At 42.8% G+C, this 17,451-nt stretch overlaps 1 protein-coding gene across 4 annotated transcripts in view; it reads right to left on the bottom strand.

The window, feature by feature from the left end:
* TUB (TUB bipartite transcription factor) overlaps window positions 1–1,348 on the bottom strand; it is a 75,487-nt gene extending 74,139 nt beyond the window's left edge. For 2 of the 4 annotated variants that reach the window (XM_057369689.1, XM_057369690.1), the window contains exon 1: window positions 1,016–1,348. In XM_057369689.1, the coding sequence (XP_057225672.1) occupies window positions 1,016–1,053 (38 nt within the window). In that variant the 5' untranslated portion in view covers window positions 1,054–1,348. The remainder of the gene's footprint in view (window positions 1–1,015) is intronic. The other 2 variants (XM_057369691.1, XM_057369692.1) reach the window with 1 other exon arrangement.
* Between the last annotated feature and the right edge of the window lie 16,103 nt (window positions 1,349–17,451).

The raw sequence follows: 17,451 nt of genomic DNA, 5'->3' as shown, positions 1-17,451 counted from the left end.
TGCCAACCTAATGAAACAAACCTGAATGAAACAAACCTGAATGAAACAAACATGCTTTCTCTCGTATCCAGAGCACCTTGTTAAACCCCTCGTGACTTCCTTCTATAAATATTCAATTGGAAAAAAGATACTTTAATGAAAACTAAATAATAGAAAACCCCATACTGTTAATGCACTCCGAACAGCAGATTCGGGAACGGGTTGATCACTAGAACAGCCCATCCCGCCCAGAGAGAAATCTTTGGCTCGGTTTCCCCTTGGACCGGAGAGTCTGATACAAACTATTCCCTCGGTTCAGCCGCGAACGCTGCCGCTGCGAACCCGGGCGCTCCGGGCACGGCAGGGCTGCGAGGCCGGGTAGGGCAGGGGGCTCGGCGCACCGCGGGGCTCCGCACACGGGGGGCCGGGGCCGGCTCCGCTGACGCACGGGGCTCCCGGGCCGCCGCCGCGCCGCGGCTCCCGTAGCTTATGGCAACGGCAGAGCCAATGGCAGCCGCGGGCCGGGCGCTGCCATGGCGATCCCGCTCCCCGCCATGGCGGCACCGCCGGCCGCGGCCACCCCGCGCATCGCCCGCCCGCAGCCCCGCTCCCGGAGCGCCGGCGGCGGGGGCAGCGCGGCCCGGAGCCCAAGCCCGAGGCGCGGCCGCCGCCACCGACGGCGCAGCGCTCCGCCCGAGCGCCCGCCGGGGCCGCAGRGCAGGACGGCTCCGCGCTCTGCCCGCGCCCCGCGGGGCTGACAGCTCGCCCCGAGAGCAGCCCCCGAACTTCAAGGAGCGGCACCAGCCCGAAGTTGGGAGGCGGGACCGGGCCCCCCTCCGGCAGCGCCCGCACGGACCGGCTCGCGATCCGCTCCCCGCGGCGGGACCCGCCGCGCCCCGGTGAGGGTCCGGCCGCCCCGGCMCCGGGACCGAGGCACGGGCTCCGGTGAGGACACCCCGAGGGGCAGCGGCTCCTGCCCAGGGGCAGCCCCGGTGCCTCCGCCCCACCCGCCACCTCCCGCGGGGTCTCCCCCTACCTGTAAGGGATCCAGTCCGCCTGGTGCCGCGAACTCATCTCTCCCCGGCGACGCTGCCCGGAGCCGAGGAGGCGGACGCGGCCGCTGCTGCCCGAGTCGGAACCCGCCACGGCGCGGGCAGCATCCTCCGTCCGGGGCGGGGGCGGGCGGCGCGCCGGTTATCCCGGCAGCGGCCGCAGAAACATCCCCCCGGGGAGGGCTCCCAGCGGCGGGCCGGGCTGCATGGGGAGGGGGCGGCCGGGGGCAGCGGGAGGCGGCTCCCAGCCCTTCCTCCCTGCCCGGAGCGGCGGCTGAGTCGTGCACCGGAGCGGGGAGGGGCGGGGGACGGGCCAGCGGCGGGCAGGGAAAGGCAGGGCAGCAGCGCCGCGTCCCCGCTGCCGCTACCCGCCCGCCCCCCCGCTGCCGCTGCCGCTGCCGCCGCCGCCGCGCTCAGGCATCGCCCGGGCGAGGCGGGTCCCGCAGCCCCGAGCTGAGCTAAGCTGAGCCGAGCCGAGCCGAGCCGAGCCGCCCTCCGAGCCGGGCCCGCCCCTGCCCCGTCAGCCGCGCCGCCGCTGGGCATATGCGGGCGGCGCGGCCTCAGGGAACGGGCACGGGCTGCTCTCGCCTCGGCACAGCCCGGCAMGGCKCGGCACAGCYCGTCCTGCCGTGGCAGCGACCGAGCCCTGAGTCGGGCGCTGGCCSGGCAGCCCTCGCCTGACCGGGGCGGGGAGAGGTGCGAGGAGAGCGCAGCTCGCACGCAGGCTCCTCTCAGCCCAGCCCACCGCCAAAATGTATGAATTGCGGCAACTCAGCCATAAAATGGTCGAGGAACCAGGGCCTGGGGGCCGTTAATAAGATCTTAACGCSGCCCTTAAGGGAAAATCCATGATTTCAGTTTGCCAACAGCGTACTGATGCCTTATGGTTGGTGACAGCTTTTGGGATCTGGTGGCCGCAGCCGCCTCTGGTGGTCCTGGTACGCCCGCGAGCACCAGCAGCTCTCTTGGGAAAACCGTGGTAGAAAGCTGTGGATGGGGCCAGAGCAGTCTCGGCGCCCTGAGAAACCCACTTTTGCTACACGAGTGTTTTACAGACCACCATCCATTCAGCCCAGCAAAACCAGCTCTGCTCCAGCTCTACAGGAACAGCAGCAGTAAAGCCCTTTTAAACCATGTAAATCCCATGTCAGATTATAAGCTTATAGAAACAGTTCTGGGCTTCATGGAAGAAACATGACCTGAGGGRAAAAAATGTGAAATATAAAGATTAATGAAAAACACAATCTCTATTTGCTTTGAATAATGCCAGTCTGGCCCCTAGTACCTCACAAGTTTTGTTTCTGGTAACATTTGTATGTATATGGGAGAGATACTTAATTTTACTCGTAAGTTTTCTTTAAGTCGCATTTTGGCCCAAAACAGGCACTGGGAAATAAACAACGAAAGAGTTAAATGTGGCATTCACTGTACCTTAGAAAGGTTAAGATAGTGAGGGGCACCTAAGTGACAAAGATGTGAAGCTCTGAAATCCTAAGCCATCCCCAAATTGCAACAATGGGCTTCTGCCTGATGTGTGAATTCAGGTGGAAGAAGAGTTTTATACAGGTTATCCCACCRCAAGGATTGCAGGGTTAGAAGGAAAGATGAATAATGAAGACTCTGGAAACACATCTAAGCAGAGAGTGAAAAAATAAAAAGAAAAACATGTTTGCCTAAGAAAATARAGATGAGGAATTTAGAATTAAGAGCCTAGAAATGGTGGAGTAGAAAACCTTCATTTTGGGTTTATAGCATAAAAAGCAAGGAGACCATTACAACTCAGCAAATTAGAATCAGATTGAAGGAGTTGCTTTTTCACACAACATAACTCTACAGCTGGGTTTACTACCAAAGAAGATGGCTGGGGCCAAGAAGCCAGTAGAGCCAACAGAAGACGGCATGCTTAGCAGGCAACAGAAATGTTATGCTCCTCACTGTCATGAACTGTTCAGAGGCTATTTTGTTTTAAATCCAGAAACCAGAATTTAAATCTCTTCCAGAAGTCCAAATGAGATTTGCTTTTAAGGAAGAATTCTCTCATGTCGGTACAAACAAAATGATTTGCTTCTTTCTAGAAGTGTCAGGCACTGGATTCAACAGACCTCCCTCCATTCCAGTCAGGCACAACCTGGAGCTGTAAAACAACGGGCTTCACCACCACCTGGAAGTGTTATTAGCATGAGGAGGCGGCTGCAGGAGAGATTCCCATCTCCTGGTACTAAGCTGCGTGCTTTTTAAAGCACTGAGGCTTCTGTGGAAAAAAAAAAAGATGAAAGATGAAAGAGTTTCAGAAACAAAAGTTCTCAAGACTGATGATTAGAATATCTGTTTTCAAAAAGCCGTAAGTGTAAAGTTTGGTAGATGAGCAAATGCATGCACATCAAAAAGATGCCTCCGACCTTTGGAGTGATACAAAATATTCAAGTGCTTTTCTGCCATGGAACAGCCCAAGAACACGTTTGTATTCATAGGTACAAAGCATACAGGGTTACCAGGTGTTCAAAATGGGAGATTTCCAGAGAGATGGACATGCATAGTGTCCATCTAGGGAAAGCTGGTAGAGCAGAAGAAAAATCAGGAATATTGTATGGGAAGAAGGGGAAAACAATTCTCTGGCATTTTGTTTGCTTTCAATGGGTTTACTTATCTCCCAGCCCTTTTCCTTATCCTCCCCTACCCTGATTCTCCTTGATCCCTTTACCACCTTTGGTAAATATGTTTAATACAGTTTCACTGTCGAGCTTTGGTTCATTCTCACCAGTTATGCTCTGCCTCCGTTTCTGAGGCAGGTGAGTGGAGTGGAAAGGTGAATCCCAGTCCCCTGCAGCTGGCAGCATTCAGAGCARGGTTACTGCACATCTCTAACTCTGAGTAGGGTCACAACTCGTCAGCCCTCTGCTTTGTTTGTGTGGCACAGAGCTATCTCAGAATGACAAGGAAAGTGTTACAGAGAAACCCTTGTCAGCAGGAAGACTGAAGTATTMATTTTACTACGTAACAAGCTCAGGATTGCTCTTGAGGTGCAGATCCATACACTGGCATCTCTAGTAATTCTCAGCAGCTCAGGGAACACACGAGTTTCCCCAAGCACTAAAACAACAAAACCCAGGGAAATGCACCAGCATGTAACAAATAACCCCTGACATACCTCGATGATTTCTGGGTGCTCTCTGTGAATAGAGCTGTACTTCTCATAAGTCATGTTTAATTGGTTTCAGATACCAGTCTGAGGGGAAGACAGACTGTTAGAAAAACTTTAAAGGTTCAAGGACTGATACATGAAACRGCAGCAACGCAGGTGCAAACCTGTCTCCTCCACTGCCAAACATGTTTCACTAAGCAACATCTTCATSTATGTACAGTCTGCCATCTTTCCAATTATCCCTGTTTTGTCCTCTCTGYAAAATAAGTGTCCCACTAATACATTTTTTTATTGAGGTGATGAATAATACAACGCAACTGCATCTAACAGTTGAAAACACCTGCATTTGCAACTGAAAGCCTTCTGGCAATCTGAGCAAGACATCAAAGCAGAAGCACTGTTGAAAGGGAGTCTGGAGAACCAAAGAAAGCAGTAAAATAAGAAACTGATGTAAGCTCRTTCCTAAATGTACAGATTCATTAATTTTAAGTCTAATTTTCCCATGTTGGGGAAATTAATTTTTTTATTATTTAGCCCATTAAAAAAATAAAAGCGGTAGATGTATATACTGACTTGAAAAAATGCATAGAGTGTCTTTTATRGAGTGGTTTTTATCTATTTATTTTCCTTTACATCCTTTTCTAGGCCCACTGTCACATCTTATAGTAGYACAAACAGAACAGATTTAGCATAAATGTGTAAAGATTCTGAGCTTTCATTTATTGGCTTGAGCTTTTCTAATTTTAAGCTCCAACTGACAAGGAATAATGAAGGATGTGTTTGTGCTGGCATGGCTACAGAAGTGGCTGAGTTTAGATTTTGCCATTCCAATGTATCTAGAATCAAGTGATCATATTTGAAGCAAAGCCATGCCAAATAAAATTTATCTGTACTCTTTAMAAACCTGGAGTTCCTAAAAACATGCATGGATTTTTTCTGTATAAAGCTGAGATAATTTGTGAGTAAATCTAGAGTATTTTGTTYGCCTGTTTGAAAACCAAACTATGTAACTAACCAGGACCAGATGCAAAAGCTGAAGGTTTTGCATRATGAGCTGATATTCATCAAGGTCAGTGGATTTCTTCCCCAGCAGTGAGTTCTGAAATGCATTRAATCAAATTCAGAATAAATCCAGGGATGATAGTAAGCACATTAAAGTTTTCACAATAAGAAATCAATAAGAAAATGCCCTCAAAAAGTGGGGAAAAAAATATCATAGCCCTGAGTGGAAATTTTGACCTTAAACACTTCAGTAATACCAAAGACATGACAGAGGTAATTCTGCTCACTGTTGTGGTCTTTGGATGAGGCTTATGCCAGGTTCACTGTCATTTTGCCTTAAACAGAGAGAAGCCCAGATCTTGTTTCCCTAGTAAGAAAAAAAAAAACAAACAAACAAAAAAAACCCCTATATTTTTGATATCTCAATTTCAAATAGAACAAGAAAATGTAATGGTAAAGGTGAAGAATTTGGAGATGAAACTCTGGGAAGGAAACAGATTGGTACATGAAAGACTAATTGCAGCCTTTATGTGGTTGATCCTCTCCATCAAATCTCATCTTTCCTTATTGCATCTCATCTATTCTCATTCCAATAAGTACATTCCTGCTTCTTTCTTGTGCAACTATGAAGTATAAATAAGTACCAGTAACACCCTGAAATAAAATCCATTCTGCAATAACAGAATAGAGTTCCCTTGCCACCTAGAGTATTTTTTCACTTTAGTCACTTCAGTTTGAATTTGTCTAGCTGCAGGAGATCCTGTCTCATACCAGTTTCTTTAATAGTTAGTATCAAGCTGACACCTACATCTACTCATTCCTATAGAACAGGAAAGTATGAGAAAATGCTAACTTTTGAGGAGAAAGCTGTTAAGCTCACTTTGCCAGCACTAGAAATCAAGCCTCATATATCACTGTCCTTGTGTGGGTGGCCTGCTTTCAACAATGGTGGCCTGTTTTCAACACCTTCAAAAGAAGTTTTAATTCAGTCTGATAGCACATACTGCAACACGCTCAGCACTTCTCTCAAAACCTTGCACTGGGTATATTCTATGTTCTTATTTCCTAGTGTAAGTAATAAAACCTGTCACTGAGGTAGAAACTATGTGACTGCTGTACATCAAGTCACTGAAACTTGAGTGAGAATCTCATGTCATCATAATTGAAGCTCCTGTCATCCTTGCAACTGTTATMCCATTGAACAATCATCTACATCCAGTGGGGCCACTAGAAGTGAATTCTGTTCTGTATTCCCTTCAGACTCGCTGTTTGACTGCCCTCTGACATGATTCCTACATCTTGATACCTAATGTGATTGTTCATGAAGGATGAATTTTCCTATGACAGTGCTTAAATACAAAATTGGATAATCCTATGCCATTTCAGCATACTATCACAAGACTTTTGCTTTAAAATGTTTCTTTTCTCTTTGGAATTTATTATCATACCGAATTTTGCACCGTAATTTTGTTCTCATCTCTTGCACTCTTTGAACTTTTCTGAACCACGTACATTATTTACCTATCAATCAAGACAGTTATAATACCAAATAAGAAAGACTTCATTACAAAATACCCTGCCCAAAGTAATGTCTCTTGCCTATAAGACAGGTCTAAATGCACAGGAAACCAAATGCAGGTTTACTGCCCATGAAAATTATAAGTCGTTTTTGTTTGGTTTTGCCTTCTAAAAATCAAGGATCGTTTTCAGTTCTGACTCCTTTTCYGCTTTGTTTTTATGGAAACACAGGATAGATGCAAATGGAAGAATCTCATCTCAGGAGATCATTTTGTCCAACCCCTGTGTCCAGAACCACACCAGCTACTACAGGTTTCTCAGAGCAGTRGACAGAAAAATTTCAATAATTTCCAAGAACGGAGACTCTGCAGCTTCTTTGGGCAGCCTGTCCTGGTCATTCTCACAGTCAAAAGGTGTTGCCTTATATTGAAACAGATTTTCCTGTGTTTCCCTGCCACTCATTTTGTTTCTCTGAGCTAAGATGCATCATTTTGTGCTCAGACAGCAAGAGGGGAACATATTGCATCTCACCTCCCTTTGTCTTCATGGCAAGTGTAGAGCACCCCGAGGTGTCCTTCGAGGACAAAGGCCAGCTCTTCCAACTCAGACTGGGAGAGCCATGCTGAAATACTTGCAAGCTGTTTGCAAATGGTGACATGCCTTATCCTGCTGAAAGGATAAATCTCAAACTGTTTCTTCATATTAAATACTATTTCCTTTGCAGCATGGTAAGGAAGCTGGTTTCCAGTTGGTTTCCCAAACGATACTTAATACTGCAATACCCCAGATTAATCTAAAGCCAAGCACATCCTTCATAACTGCTCTGTAAAARTATGCATAGGAATTGCTTCCACTTATTGTGAAAAAATACCCCAAAAAAACCCCAACAACCTGGACATTGAAATTATACATCTAAAATTGTCTACCCCAGCTGAGGATATAGTTTTAAATGTTCCTACTTGGCTGTGGGGGAGGGAAACAAAACATCAAACAAAATCCTGCCTAATCTCAGGGATATTTCCATTTCACAGATAGTTCAAACTCAGATGTGACTTATCTGCCCTTAAAAGCTGTTAACTTCACCTGACAATGAGCCAGAAAATTGAAATGCTCCCAGCAGTACTTGTAAGTAGAACCAGAAGTGCTTTGCCATAGGTGTTCGTTTGGAACATCATGGTAATGACCTTCTCATTTTACACCCTCTAGATTTCTTCCATCAAACATGATTACTCAAAGAAGTCAGTTTATTAAAAAAAAAAGCCACAGATTTTGAGAGAACTAACGTTCTGTTACACTTTAGCACAGAGCTGTAATCAAATTAAAATGAGGTTGAGTTCACTGTACAAAAAAAAAAAAAAAAACCAAACATTTGAATGGTTTTGTTTGGAATCAAAGCAGCTGGAAAATTGCAAACTAGCTTTAGAATAGCTCAGTGTTTTTATAGCCAGAAAACATTCTACAGTCTTCAAAGTCTTCCGATTATATTTAAGATTAAATAGTATCAAGTTATTATTTTCATTTGCTTTCTTTAAAATTATCTAGATGGTGAAATTTTTCAAAATGAGCAGGAATAAGTATTTAAATGATTGTTCTTCTGCACTCTTTCCAGCAGAATGGGCTAAATATATTGGATCTTGCAATGGTAACACCTGATTTTCCTTCAGAATTTATGCAACTTATTAAGTTGGCTTACTGCAATCATCTGCACTTCTGGCCAATCTATGACACTATTCGTAATATGACTGCTTTACATCATCTTCGTAATGCCATAAAATGTCACATTCACGTTAGAGGTGATAAACCGAGGCAGGAGCTAGATTATCTGGTTTGGCTGCAGCTATACAGAAAGCCTCTGAATGAGCTAGRAAATGATCAGTTGATCTTCTCCGAAACACCCATCCACAGTGCATACAAATGAGATTCGGGGTAGCCTGTGCCAAGCGCTTTCCGAGCCCTCCATATTTGCCAGCACAAGGACAAGCTGAGAGTGCACTGCTTACTCAGTGTTTCCCTAAATTACCATGACTCCTTGAGCAACTGGTAATAATTTCAAATACACAGATACACTAAATTAAGTTAAACTGCTGGCTGAGAATTTCTGTTTGCAAACGCTATTAATGTTATTGATTTCAGCACACAATTTTTCACTTTACCTTGATAGATGACTGAAGCCGTGGCCAGATAGTTCAACATAAGCTGAATGTGAGACACTTTCTTCAATAATGTGGTTCAGCCTAAAGAGCACCCCTCCTTTTTTTTTTTTTTTTTTTTTTTCTTCTATGCTTCAGCATGTTTTTTAAAAATGCTTTATTTCACTGTTTACCAGGTGATGTGGCTGTCAAAGTTTACCAACCCTTTACTGGGCTGCTCCCAGGTTCCACTGGAGAATGCCAGGGCAGGATTTTTTTGGCTGGTGATGCATTAATATAAGAGGTCCACTTAAAAAAATTAAGTTCTTCAAAGAGACTTCTATTCCATGGCAGAAGATAAGATAAAGCAACATTTCTTACGTAATTTTGGGATAAGAATKAAAAACAAAGATCAATCAAATAGTTTACATCTCTTTAGTAAACATCATGTAAAATTATATGGATACAAAATTATTTGAGCCTTGCAGATTATTATACAAGGAGATGATTTTGTGAAATACTTTCTTCATTTTTTATTGCATGTACCAATCTTCCTTTTTGGCCTCCCAGACCCTGTTCAGACAACATCCCCTTTCTCTGAACTTACCGTAGGTTGATATTTATGGATATTCTATTTARTATCCAGCTCAGGAATAGCTACTTTGACTCTGGGATTTTTTTCACATCTCCTTACCACTGACAATTCCATGTTCTCCTTCCAAGCCAAATCCTGTTATATTTTCCTTGCATGGATACTGCATTTTCCCTTCTATCTTTTCCAGCTGTGTTTATGTGCCTGTGTCTTTTGTGTGCCAAATACTTTTATTCCAGTCTGGGTCATAACATCAGTACCATGATTGCAGCCATGCCCTTCACCCCGCTTCAGGTGCATCAAGTCGCAAATTATCCGTGCCTGAAAGCAGGGATGATTCCAGCTTCACACAAAATGTATTATTGATGACTAAATCAAAAGGAGACTGTGAGAACAGTGCAGCTCTCCTTCAGTGAACATGCAGATACAGTACATGCTATGGAGAATAAGAAGCCAGGGAGATGATCTGAATTGGTAAAACATATGATGCATTCACTTTAAAAAAATAAATCATTATGTAAGCTTAGTCACAAAGCTGGATTTAGAGAGAGGGCTGGGGAGAGGAAAGAGGTAAAGGGCATGAGACAGCTCAGGACGTCAGAATTTGTGACTGCCTTCCTGCTGGTACCGCCCATCATTCCCATTCCTGCATGATGTTGGAATGTCACAGTTTACATTTCTTCCTTTCACAGCTCTGTCTCATTTTCTTGAATTTAAAGAATCTCTTAAGATTCTTCAGGAAAGAAGGAAGTTCAGGTCTTCAGGGAGGGATTTCTCTGTCTCTGCAGTACTGTCCCCCTGCCCCCGGACAGCACAGGTAACCTCTGAAGGTCAGCACACTTTGGGAGATGGGCAAGAAAGAATAGGAAAGAGCTGGGGGAAGAAGGCGTTATAAAAGCCACCAGACATCTGCATTTACTAAGAGTCTGTTCAAAAACCACTGATGGCCCCTTTCCCAGAAAGCAGGAGTATATTTAGCTGTGTTCTATATCCACATAATGTATGTACATGTTGTACCTCTAGCAGCCATAATGAAGCAGTTGTACACAGTGGATGGCACAGGCTATACCTGATATATATATATGTGTGTGTGTGTGTGTGTGTGTGTGTGTGTGTATATGTATTTATATGTGTTGTGTATTTCCTGCTGTACCTGCTGTGTGATTCTGCTCCCTCACGTGGAGTCCAAATTTAACAATGTCCTTGAGAATCTGCAGTGCCCAAAGTGCTACCTCTTCCTCAGGAAATGCTGGCAGTTTCCTCATTCTGACATTTCCTATTTATTGATCCTTGTTCATGCTGCCTTCCTTTATTTTAGGAAAGTGGTAATGTAACAGCCAGTTAGCAACCAGTGCTGCATTGTACAGTAGTGTGAGAGAYGTGTTGAGACACACAGACCTAGAGAAATTCCCTTCTGTGCCTCTCGGTTTGTTTTCCAAATTAACTTTCTATCAGACCCAGTTTAACAAGCAGACCCTTCCTGTAAACAGAACTGTCAAAGCAAAAGCGGAGACTTTTGCTTTGACAAAAAAGACTCAGTGGAGGAAGTTAAATCGAGGAGAAACAGAAAAAACATAGTTGATCCAGAAAACATTGAAAAAGTTCATGAAGGTGTAATAGGCAAATTGTCGTGGATAATGGGAGAACAAGACAGAGGGGGAAGTTGTATAAAAATAAACACAGAGAACAGGAGATTCAAGTCTAAAAGACAGATTTGGAGTTAATGGATTAAATACAGTCAGAAACCACACACAAAATGTCCATATATCAACAGGGGGCTGGAGGAAAAAAACCCAAAACAACCTTACAACAATGAAAAGTCTCCAAAATACCACACACTGTAATAGGATCTTGGAGTCAGTCAGTCAATTAGAAATCTGTCACAGATTAGATAAGCAAAGGGATGTGGTACCTGAAGTAGGCAAAGCAGCTGGTGGGTATTGATACTTGTTTTTTTCTTATTTTCCAACTTTTTACTGCTTCATGGCAATGAGTTCTGTTGCACAGCACATGCCAGTCACACAGTAAATGAGCAACACTTGAAAGGAAACATACTGCATATTTTTCTGAACAGCAGATTTGACTTCAGATTGTCTTCTAAAAACAAGCCAGTTTGTAGAAAAATATATTTTGGTGCTAACTTCTGCTGAAAGCACCAAGCCTCTCAGTGCCACGTGTTTCCCTGCTGTTTGCCCCAGCTGTCAAAAACCATTTGAAGAGTTCCTGGCTTTGCTTTTGCTACTCACATTTTGTGCAGGCATTTCAGCTGACTTAAACGTATTATTAAATTGAAATAAGATATTGTAGGGCAGCCTGTGGTTCAGATAAAAATYATGTTTTGTAAGAAAGTAATTGGCAATAAATAGACATTTCTACAAGTCCACTGGAATTAGTGGAATAATTTATGCAAATTTATCCTGTGGTCAACSTAGGGGTTCTGAGAGGAGGAAAGCACAATAACACTAATCTGCCTCAAGATGTATTATACCCTGCACACCTAATATCAGTAAGTGCCACCTTTCCCTCATACAATTTAAAATTATTTGCAATTAAATCTAACTCTGAAAGTTTAGAAAAAAATGTTCATTAATTCAAGTATTTGGAAGAATTGATGAATGTATTTTCCTTTAAATGAAACCTCTGACTTAACTAAATAAGAAAAAGAATACTGAAAAATGTTTAGGTTTTCATATTGGCATCGTGCTTAACAAAACTGTGCAGCTCACCAGTGAGATTTTAGGATAACAGTAAAATGGAGGGTGCCCCTGTGCATATTTCCCCTACCCTGAGATCGGTGTGCTTTACTCCTGCAGACTAGCAGCTGTAAGAAATACTGAGTAGTAGGAGTGCTCCTGCCTGCTTACGTGACACAGGCACATTTTTGATCAAACTTAAAATTGAAAGTCTGGATTTTTAACACCTACCAATCAATGGTGTGAGTCGCTGAATATAACTTATTTTCATTTTCCACTGACATGAAGTGAATTCTAAGCAGGTACAGAGGGAAATGTGTCTCTGTCTCAATTGCAATCTCAAGAGCAGAAATGATTCAATATATTTATCTTGAAAAATGCCMGGTTTCTAGCATCACACATTTCTTTCCAAAGATGCTCAAGTTACATTTCATATCTTGTGATCAGCTACATCTCCAAAGCAATCCATCTCCCCTTTATTTAAAGGAAAATATTCATGAACAAAGGTGGTGTTATGAAAACGTGTAGTCCCTGAAAAGTAAGAGAACACCAGGCATCAAAGCAAAACCTTGAAAGAGGCAGCAAACTGCAATTTAATTGCAGGAGCATGTGAAATTAAATTTCAGCTGAATGAATCCAGGACCTGATTATGTGATTTTGAACAAGTCACTTCACCCTTATGTCTTTCTTTGCTTATGCAACATTTGCACCTTAAAAACACAATGCAAAGTGTGATGCAGGGCAGCCCCGAGATGTGTTTGTCTGCCCTTGMAGTGCCTTTACCTAGAGAAGGAACTATGCAAAACTAACAAACAAAACCAAAGCAAACCTGGGAAAAAAAAATGAAATAATTTTACTCTACAATGAACTTGTAAGCCATCATAATTTAAGTAATTTAAAATCTGTGAGGTTTTTAAGAAGCCCACACCACTGACATGCCTACTAAGCACTCAATCTTGAGGTAGTAAAGATATTGGAAATATCAGAATCAGAGGTTATTCTGAGCACATCCAGCTGGAARTGGCAACTTCCATTAAGAAGCCCTGCAAAATTCCAGCAGCAGCCGCTGAGCACACTGGGCTGAAAGCAAACTAGGGATTAGACTCTTTCCATTCTTCATTTCAGTGACATACATGCTGAAAATTCCTCCAGGCAAAAGACTAACACAGGCAATCCTCCTTAGCTGAGTCTGTAAATTACAAGTTACACACAGCAAAATAGTACAGAAAACAAAGATGGAGATTCAGCTTCTATACAGTCGAAAACCTCTCTTACTGACAGCACTTCTGATAATCCATACCTTTGCTAACTCACCTTAAAATAAGAGCAATCCCTCCTGTGCCATTATATAAAGGCTCATGGAATCTATATGGCTCCCTAATTCCTCACATTTCTCCAGAAGAAAGATTGGTACTTTAGCCCAATCTCTGCAATGAGTAAAAGATGTCCTTAAGGGTAGCAAAAAATGGAAGGTGCAGAGGGAGCAAAACATTTCCTTAGCAAAATGTTTTCTAGCCCAAATGTCCTAAGGTACCTGAAGGAAGGGATCTGCCAGCCCTAATGTGTGAGGAGCTGTCTTGCCTGGACGTTTGACTGTCTCAGGGGTTTCACCTGCTGCCCTCCCCTCTGTCATTGCCCACGACATTGTCAAAGATGTACCTGGACTGAGGGGCAAGGACYAGATGAAACTGCAAATTGAATTTGCACCATAATACGACATTTTCACATGACTACCCCCCAACTTCCATCATCCTGTCATCCAGAGCTAATGCCAAGCACTTTTGTTCAGTTCATTCTCATCTTGCATTTAAAACTAACATTTTTCTACAAAATACTTCTCCATTGTGCTTGCAGATGGAAAGGGGAAGAGTGGACTGACGTTTGCATCACCAGAGATGTTGCAGGACAAGATCATAATTTATTTATTGGCTTAAGTCTGAATAGCTTAATCTGAACTAATAACTCTCCTAAGTTCATTCTGTGTATGATTTTACTCTGACAGACAAATTAGTAAGTGTAAAGAGATGGATAGAGCAGCCAAAGCCTTTGCCATTTCAGTTTCAAGAAAATATAGCTGCTACATAATAGCAAAACACAATAAGAGAATAAAATTCAAAGCTAAGCAATTGAAAAGTTGGGTTAAATCATCTCTTTTGCTAACCAACTCTGCGTGAGTGTTTTATGAAAAGTASAGAGCCAGGCTCAGTTTCTGGATAAAACCTATAATTATTTTATAAAGACATATAGTAATTGAGGATGATTCAGAGATAGCTGAAAAAATAGCAGCTGTATCAATCTTCAGGGAAACAGTTCACAGAACTACATTTTTAAAGACTCCTCAAGGGCAACTGCTAGCTACAGTCCATCTGTTCATAAAAATCAAAATGAGAAAAAAATCAATTATRGTTTAAATTTAAATCAGATTTCAAGCCCAAAGCTTTTCAATTTCTTTGTCTAAGATTGCTGGCACACAGGCTCTGGATTTAAGATCTGCATGATCTGTTTTCAAGAAAGGCTGGCAGGGCACACCATTACATGTTCAGGTCTTTCCTTAGGCCAAATTTGTGAATGTTACTGAGTTTTTCCTCCTTTTATTCCCAGTCAGAGGTGACTCTGACAATGTCTCTGTCCCCTCACATTTCAGAAGCAGAGTGCCCTGAACATCAAGCCCCACATTCCTGGCTCAGACCAACGAACTGTAGGAAGAAGTGGGATGAAAACACAGTGACACAAGTGAAACAAAGGCCACATCAAATGTTCAGATCAGTTTAACTTTTTGGCTTACAAGATACTGCACACAGATATTAGTAGGAAATAGCAATCATAAAGACAAATTGATGGGCATTCTCACACAGAAGGGATACAACTTGGAATTAATAGAACTGAATTTTCTGTAGCAGCATAAACAGCATATTACATTTTTGATGGAAGAACTGCAATGCTACGAGCTAATAGTGTACCAAGACCTCTTCAATATTTTTAATTGCATTAACAATGCAATGGCAGGCACTTCTCCTTTTGTGACACTGAATTCATGTTATTAATGTGCAGAGGAGATTCTGCAATCAGATGCATTTATCCACAGTTGAAATACATACTGCAAGCCTCTGGAAGCAGGGAAAATACTTTATATAACAATAAAAACTGCAAATAAAACTCCACATTCCCAAAGGGACTAGCAGAACTTCACTGAGTTGGAGTGAGCAATGAAGATTTACATCAGCTGTGAGCTTGGTCCATTATTTCTGTAATACTTTGTAAGTCATCATAAAACATGACAGATGCAGTATTAATGATGAGCTGCTAAAACTTAACCAGGGTCTCCCTCAAACCTTGCTGCTTCAATCAGTGCTATGTACGACACTTCTGGAATCAACTGCTTTCATTTCGCATCCATCATATTTTATATTTTGCTTCTCCTTGAAGCGATTGCTTTTTGGCTGGGACAAATTATATACTCAAGTCTAGTCCTAGATTGGAGTTCGCTTTGAGTACAGCCTTCGTCCACTTCTGAGGTTGCAGGAAATTTGTGAGAGAGTCCAGTAATCTGATGGACAAATTCCCTCTCACAGAGCCCGGAGGGTGTACAAGCTGACACTGGACAAGGATGGAGGGGAAATCCAGGATAATTAAGAAGGTAACTCTCAGAACCAGCTCTCCTATTCTTTGCCCTCCAGGCAGTGAGAAGAAGGGTGTGAGAAGAGCGTGAGAATGGCACTTGCATACACTTCAGCAAAACAGCAGCCGTGCCCACAGCACTGCCAAATGAAGGATAGACACCTTTCAGTGCAGGAGGAGCCACTGTTTAAACAGGCACCAATCATCTTTGCAAGTTAAAAGAAATAAAATTACACCTATTGCTTCTTAATGCTTTAAAGTAGAGCTGCAGCACCGTGAAAATGGCACCAGCATGGGGCAGTCCGTGCACATCCATAAGTCATACCGTGCTTCTCCAATGCTGCAGCACTGGCTTTAAAAGCCACAGTGTTCCCAAATAAATTGTGGCTACTTTGAACTGCCTCTTGGATTTTAGCTTTCGAATTCTAGTTTTCAGATTTTCTGGACAACTGGGAGTGCTGGAAGTATTTTCCCAGTAAATCGACAGGCTTAAGAGATCACTAGTGCTCCCAAAAGCAGAGTCACCATGAACTAGTACCTGTTATAGCCATATATATGCAGCATTAGCATATGCATTCCACTGCAGACAACAGTGCTAATGTAGTCTCGAGTCATTTACTGAACACTAAGTAATTAATATTTACCTCCAAAATACTTCTGATCAATCATTTTTTTCCATAGCAGTGAAAAGTGGCTCAGACCACAAAGCACCAATATAGCAATTTTCTGCAGTACTTTGCATTTTCTTGTGAGGTAAACTAGAAAAATTAACTAGGCTTTTCTCAGCTACCTTGATTGTTTAGATGAATGTGTTGTTTAGGTCAGCAATATCCTGCATTATAGTATTTCATATGTAAAAGAAAATTGAAATGAACACATTTTTTCAGCTTGTAAAACATGTAAAGTGTTGGCACTCATGAGCTGAAAGATGCTGACTCAATGGCACTTTCATAGATGATAATTTTCCCAAATAAATGGAGAAAAATCAGAGATAGGGAAGATAAAACCCCACAAAATAGGGCCAAATTCTGGTTCACAATAAAGCTGTTCTAGCAATGTCTATACCTGTACCTTCCCAGATGTACATGCTGACTTTCTCCTCCAGCACAAAATGAAAATTTCACAGATTTCAAATAACTCAGGGAAATGAAACTCCTCCTAAGAATGATTTCCTTGAAGGACAACAGCACTGCTAGAAGTTGTGGCTAATGTGACTTGACCCACAAAGAACACAAATGGTTGCAGACAGAGTAGGCTTTGCATTTTCATTTAATTTCTTCTGCGGTTTTGTAAGAGAAATATTAATAGCGCACTAATGGCAGCAATTACTCTAATCAATGTAACAGCTGGTATCAGCAGCTGAGCATAAATTGTGGATTTTATACTTTCTATTGATGGGTGAGGTGGCTTCGAGCAGTGGCAATTCACTGTCTCTTGCTTTTCCTGAGGATCCCGAGGATTCTATTTTCTGCAAGACTGTGCTTTTGGCAAAAAAAAAGGTGGAGAGCTACTTTTGTAAGTGTGTTACCTCTCAGGAGGTTATTCACAGCTCAGAGAAATAGGTGACATGTTCAAAATATGGTCAGTCTCTCAACCTGCTCTGTTCATCTCAATGGGTACGGTTCCACTGCCAAAGACAGTATCCCTCAGCTGTGCATCAAGGAGTTTGATACTCCTCTTCCTAAAGAGAAAAGTGAGTGGAGGAACTCCTGCAGTAGAACTATGA

This window comes from Malurus melanocephalus, unplaced genomic scaffold (genome assembly GCF_030028575.1).
Source record: "Malurus melanocephalus ecotype Western Australia unplaced genomic scaffold, MMel_1.1 scaffold_114, whole genome shotgun sequence".
Taxonomy (NCBI): domain Eukaryota; kingdom Metazoa; phylum Chordata; class Aves; order Passeriformes; family Maluridae; genus Malurus; species Malurus melanocephalus.
Note: the sequence above shows the minus strand (reverse complement) of the source record. Positions and strands in the feature narration are given on the sequence as shown.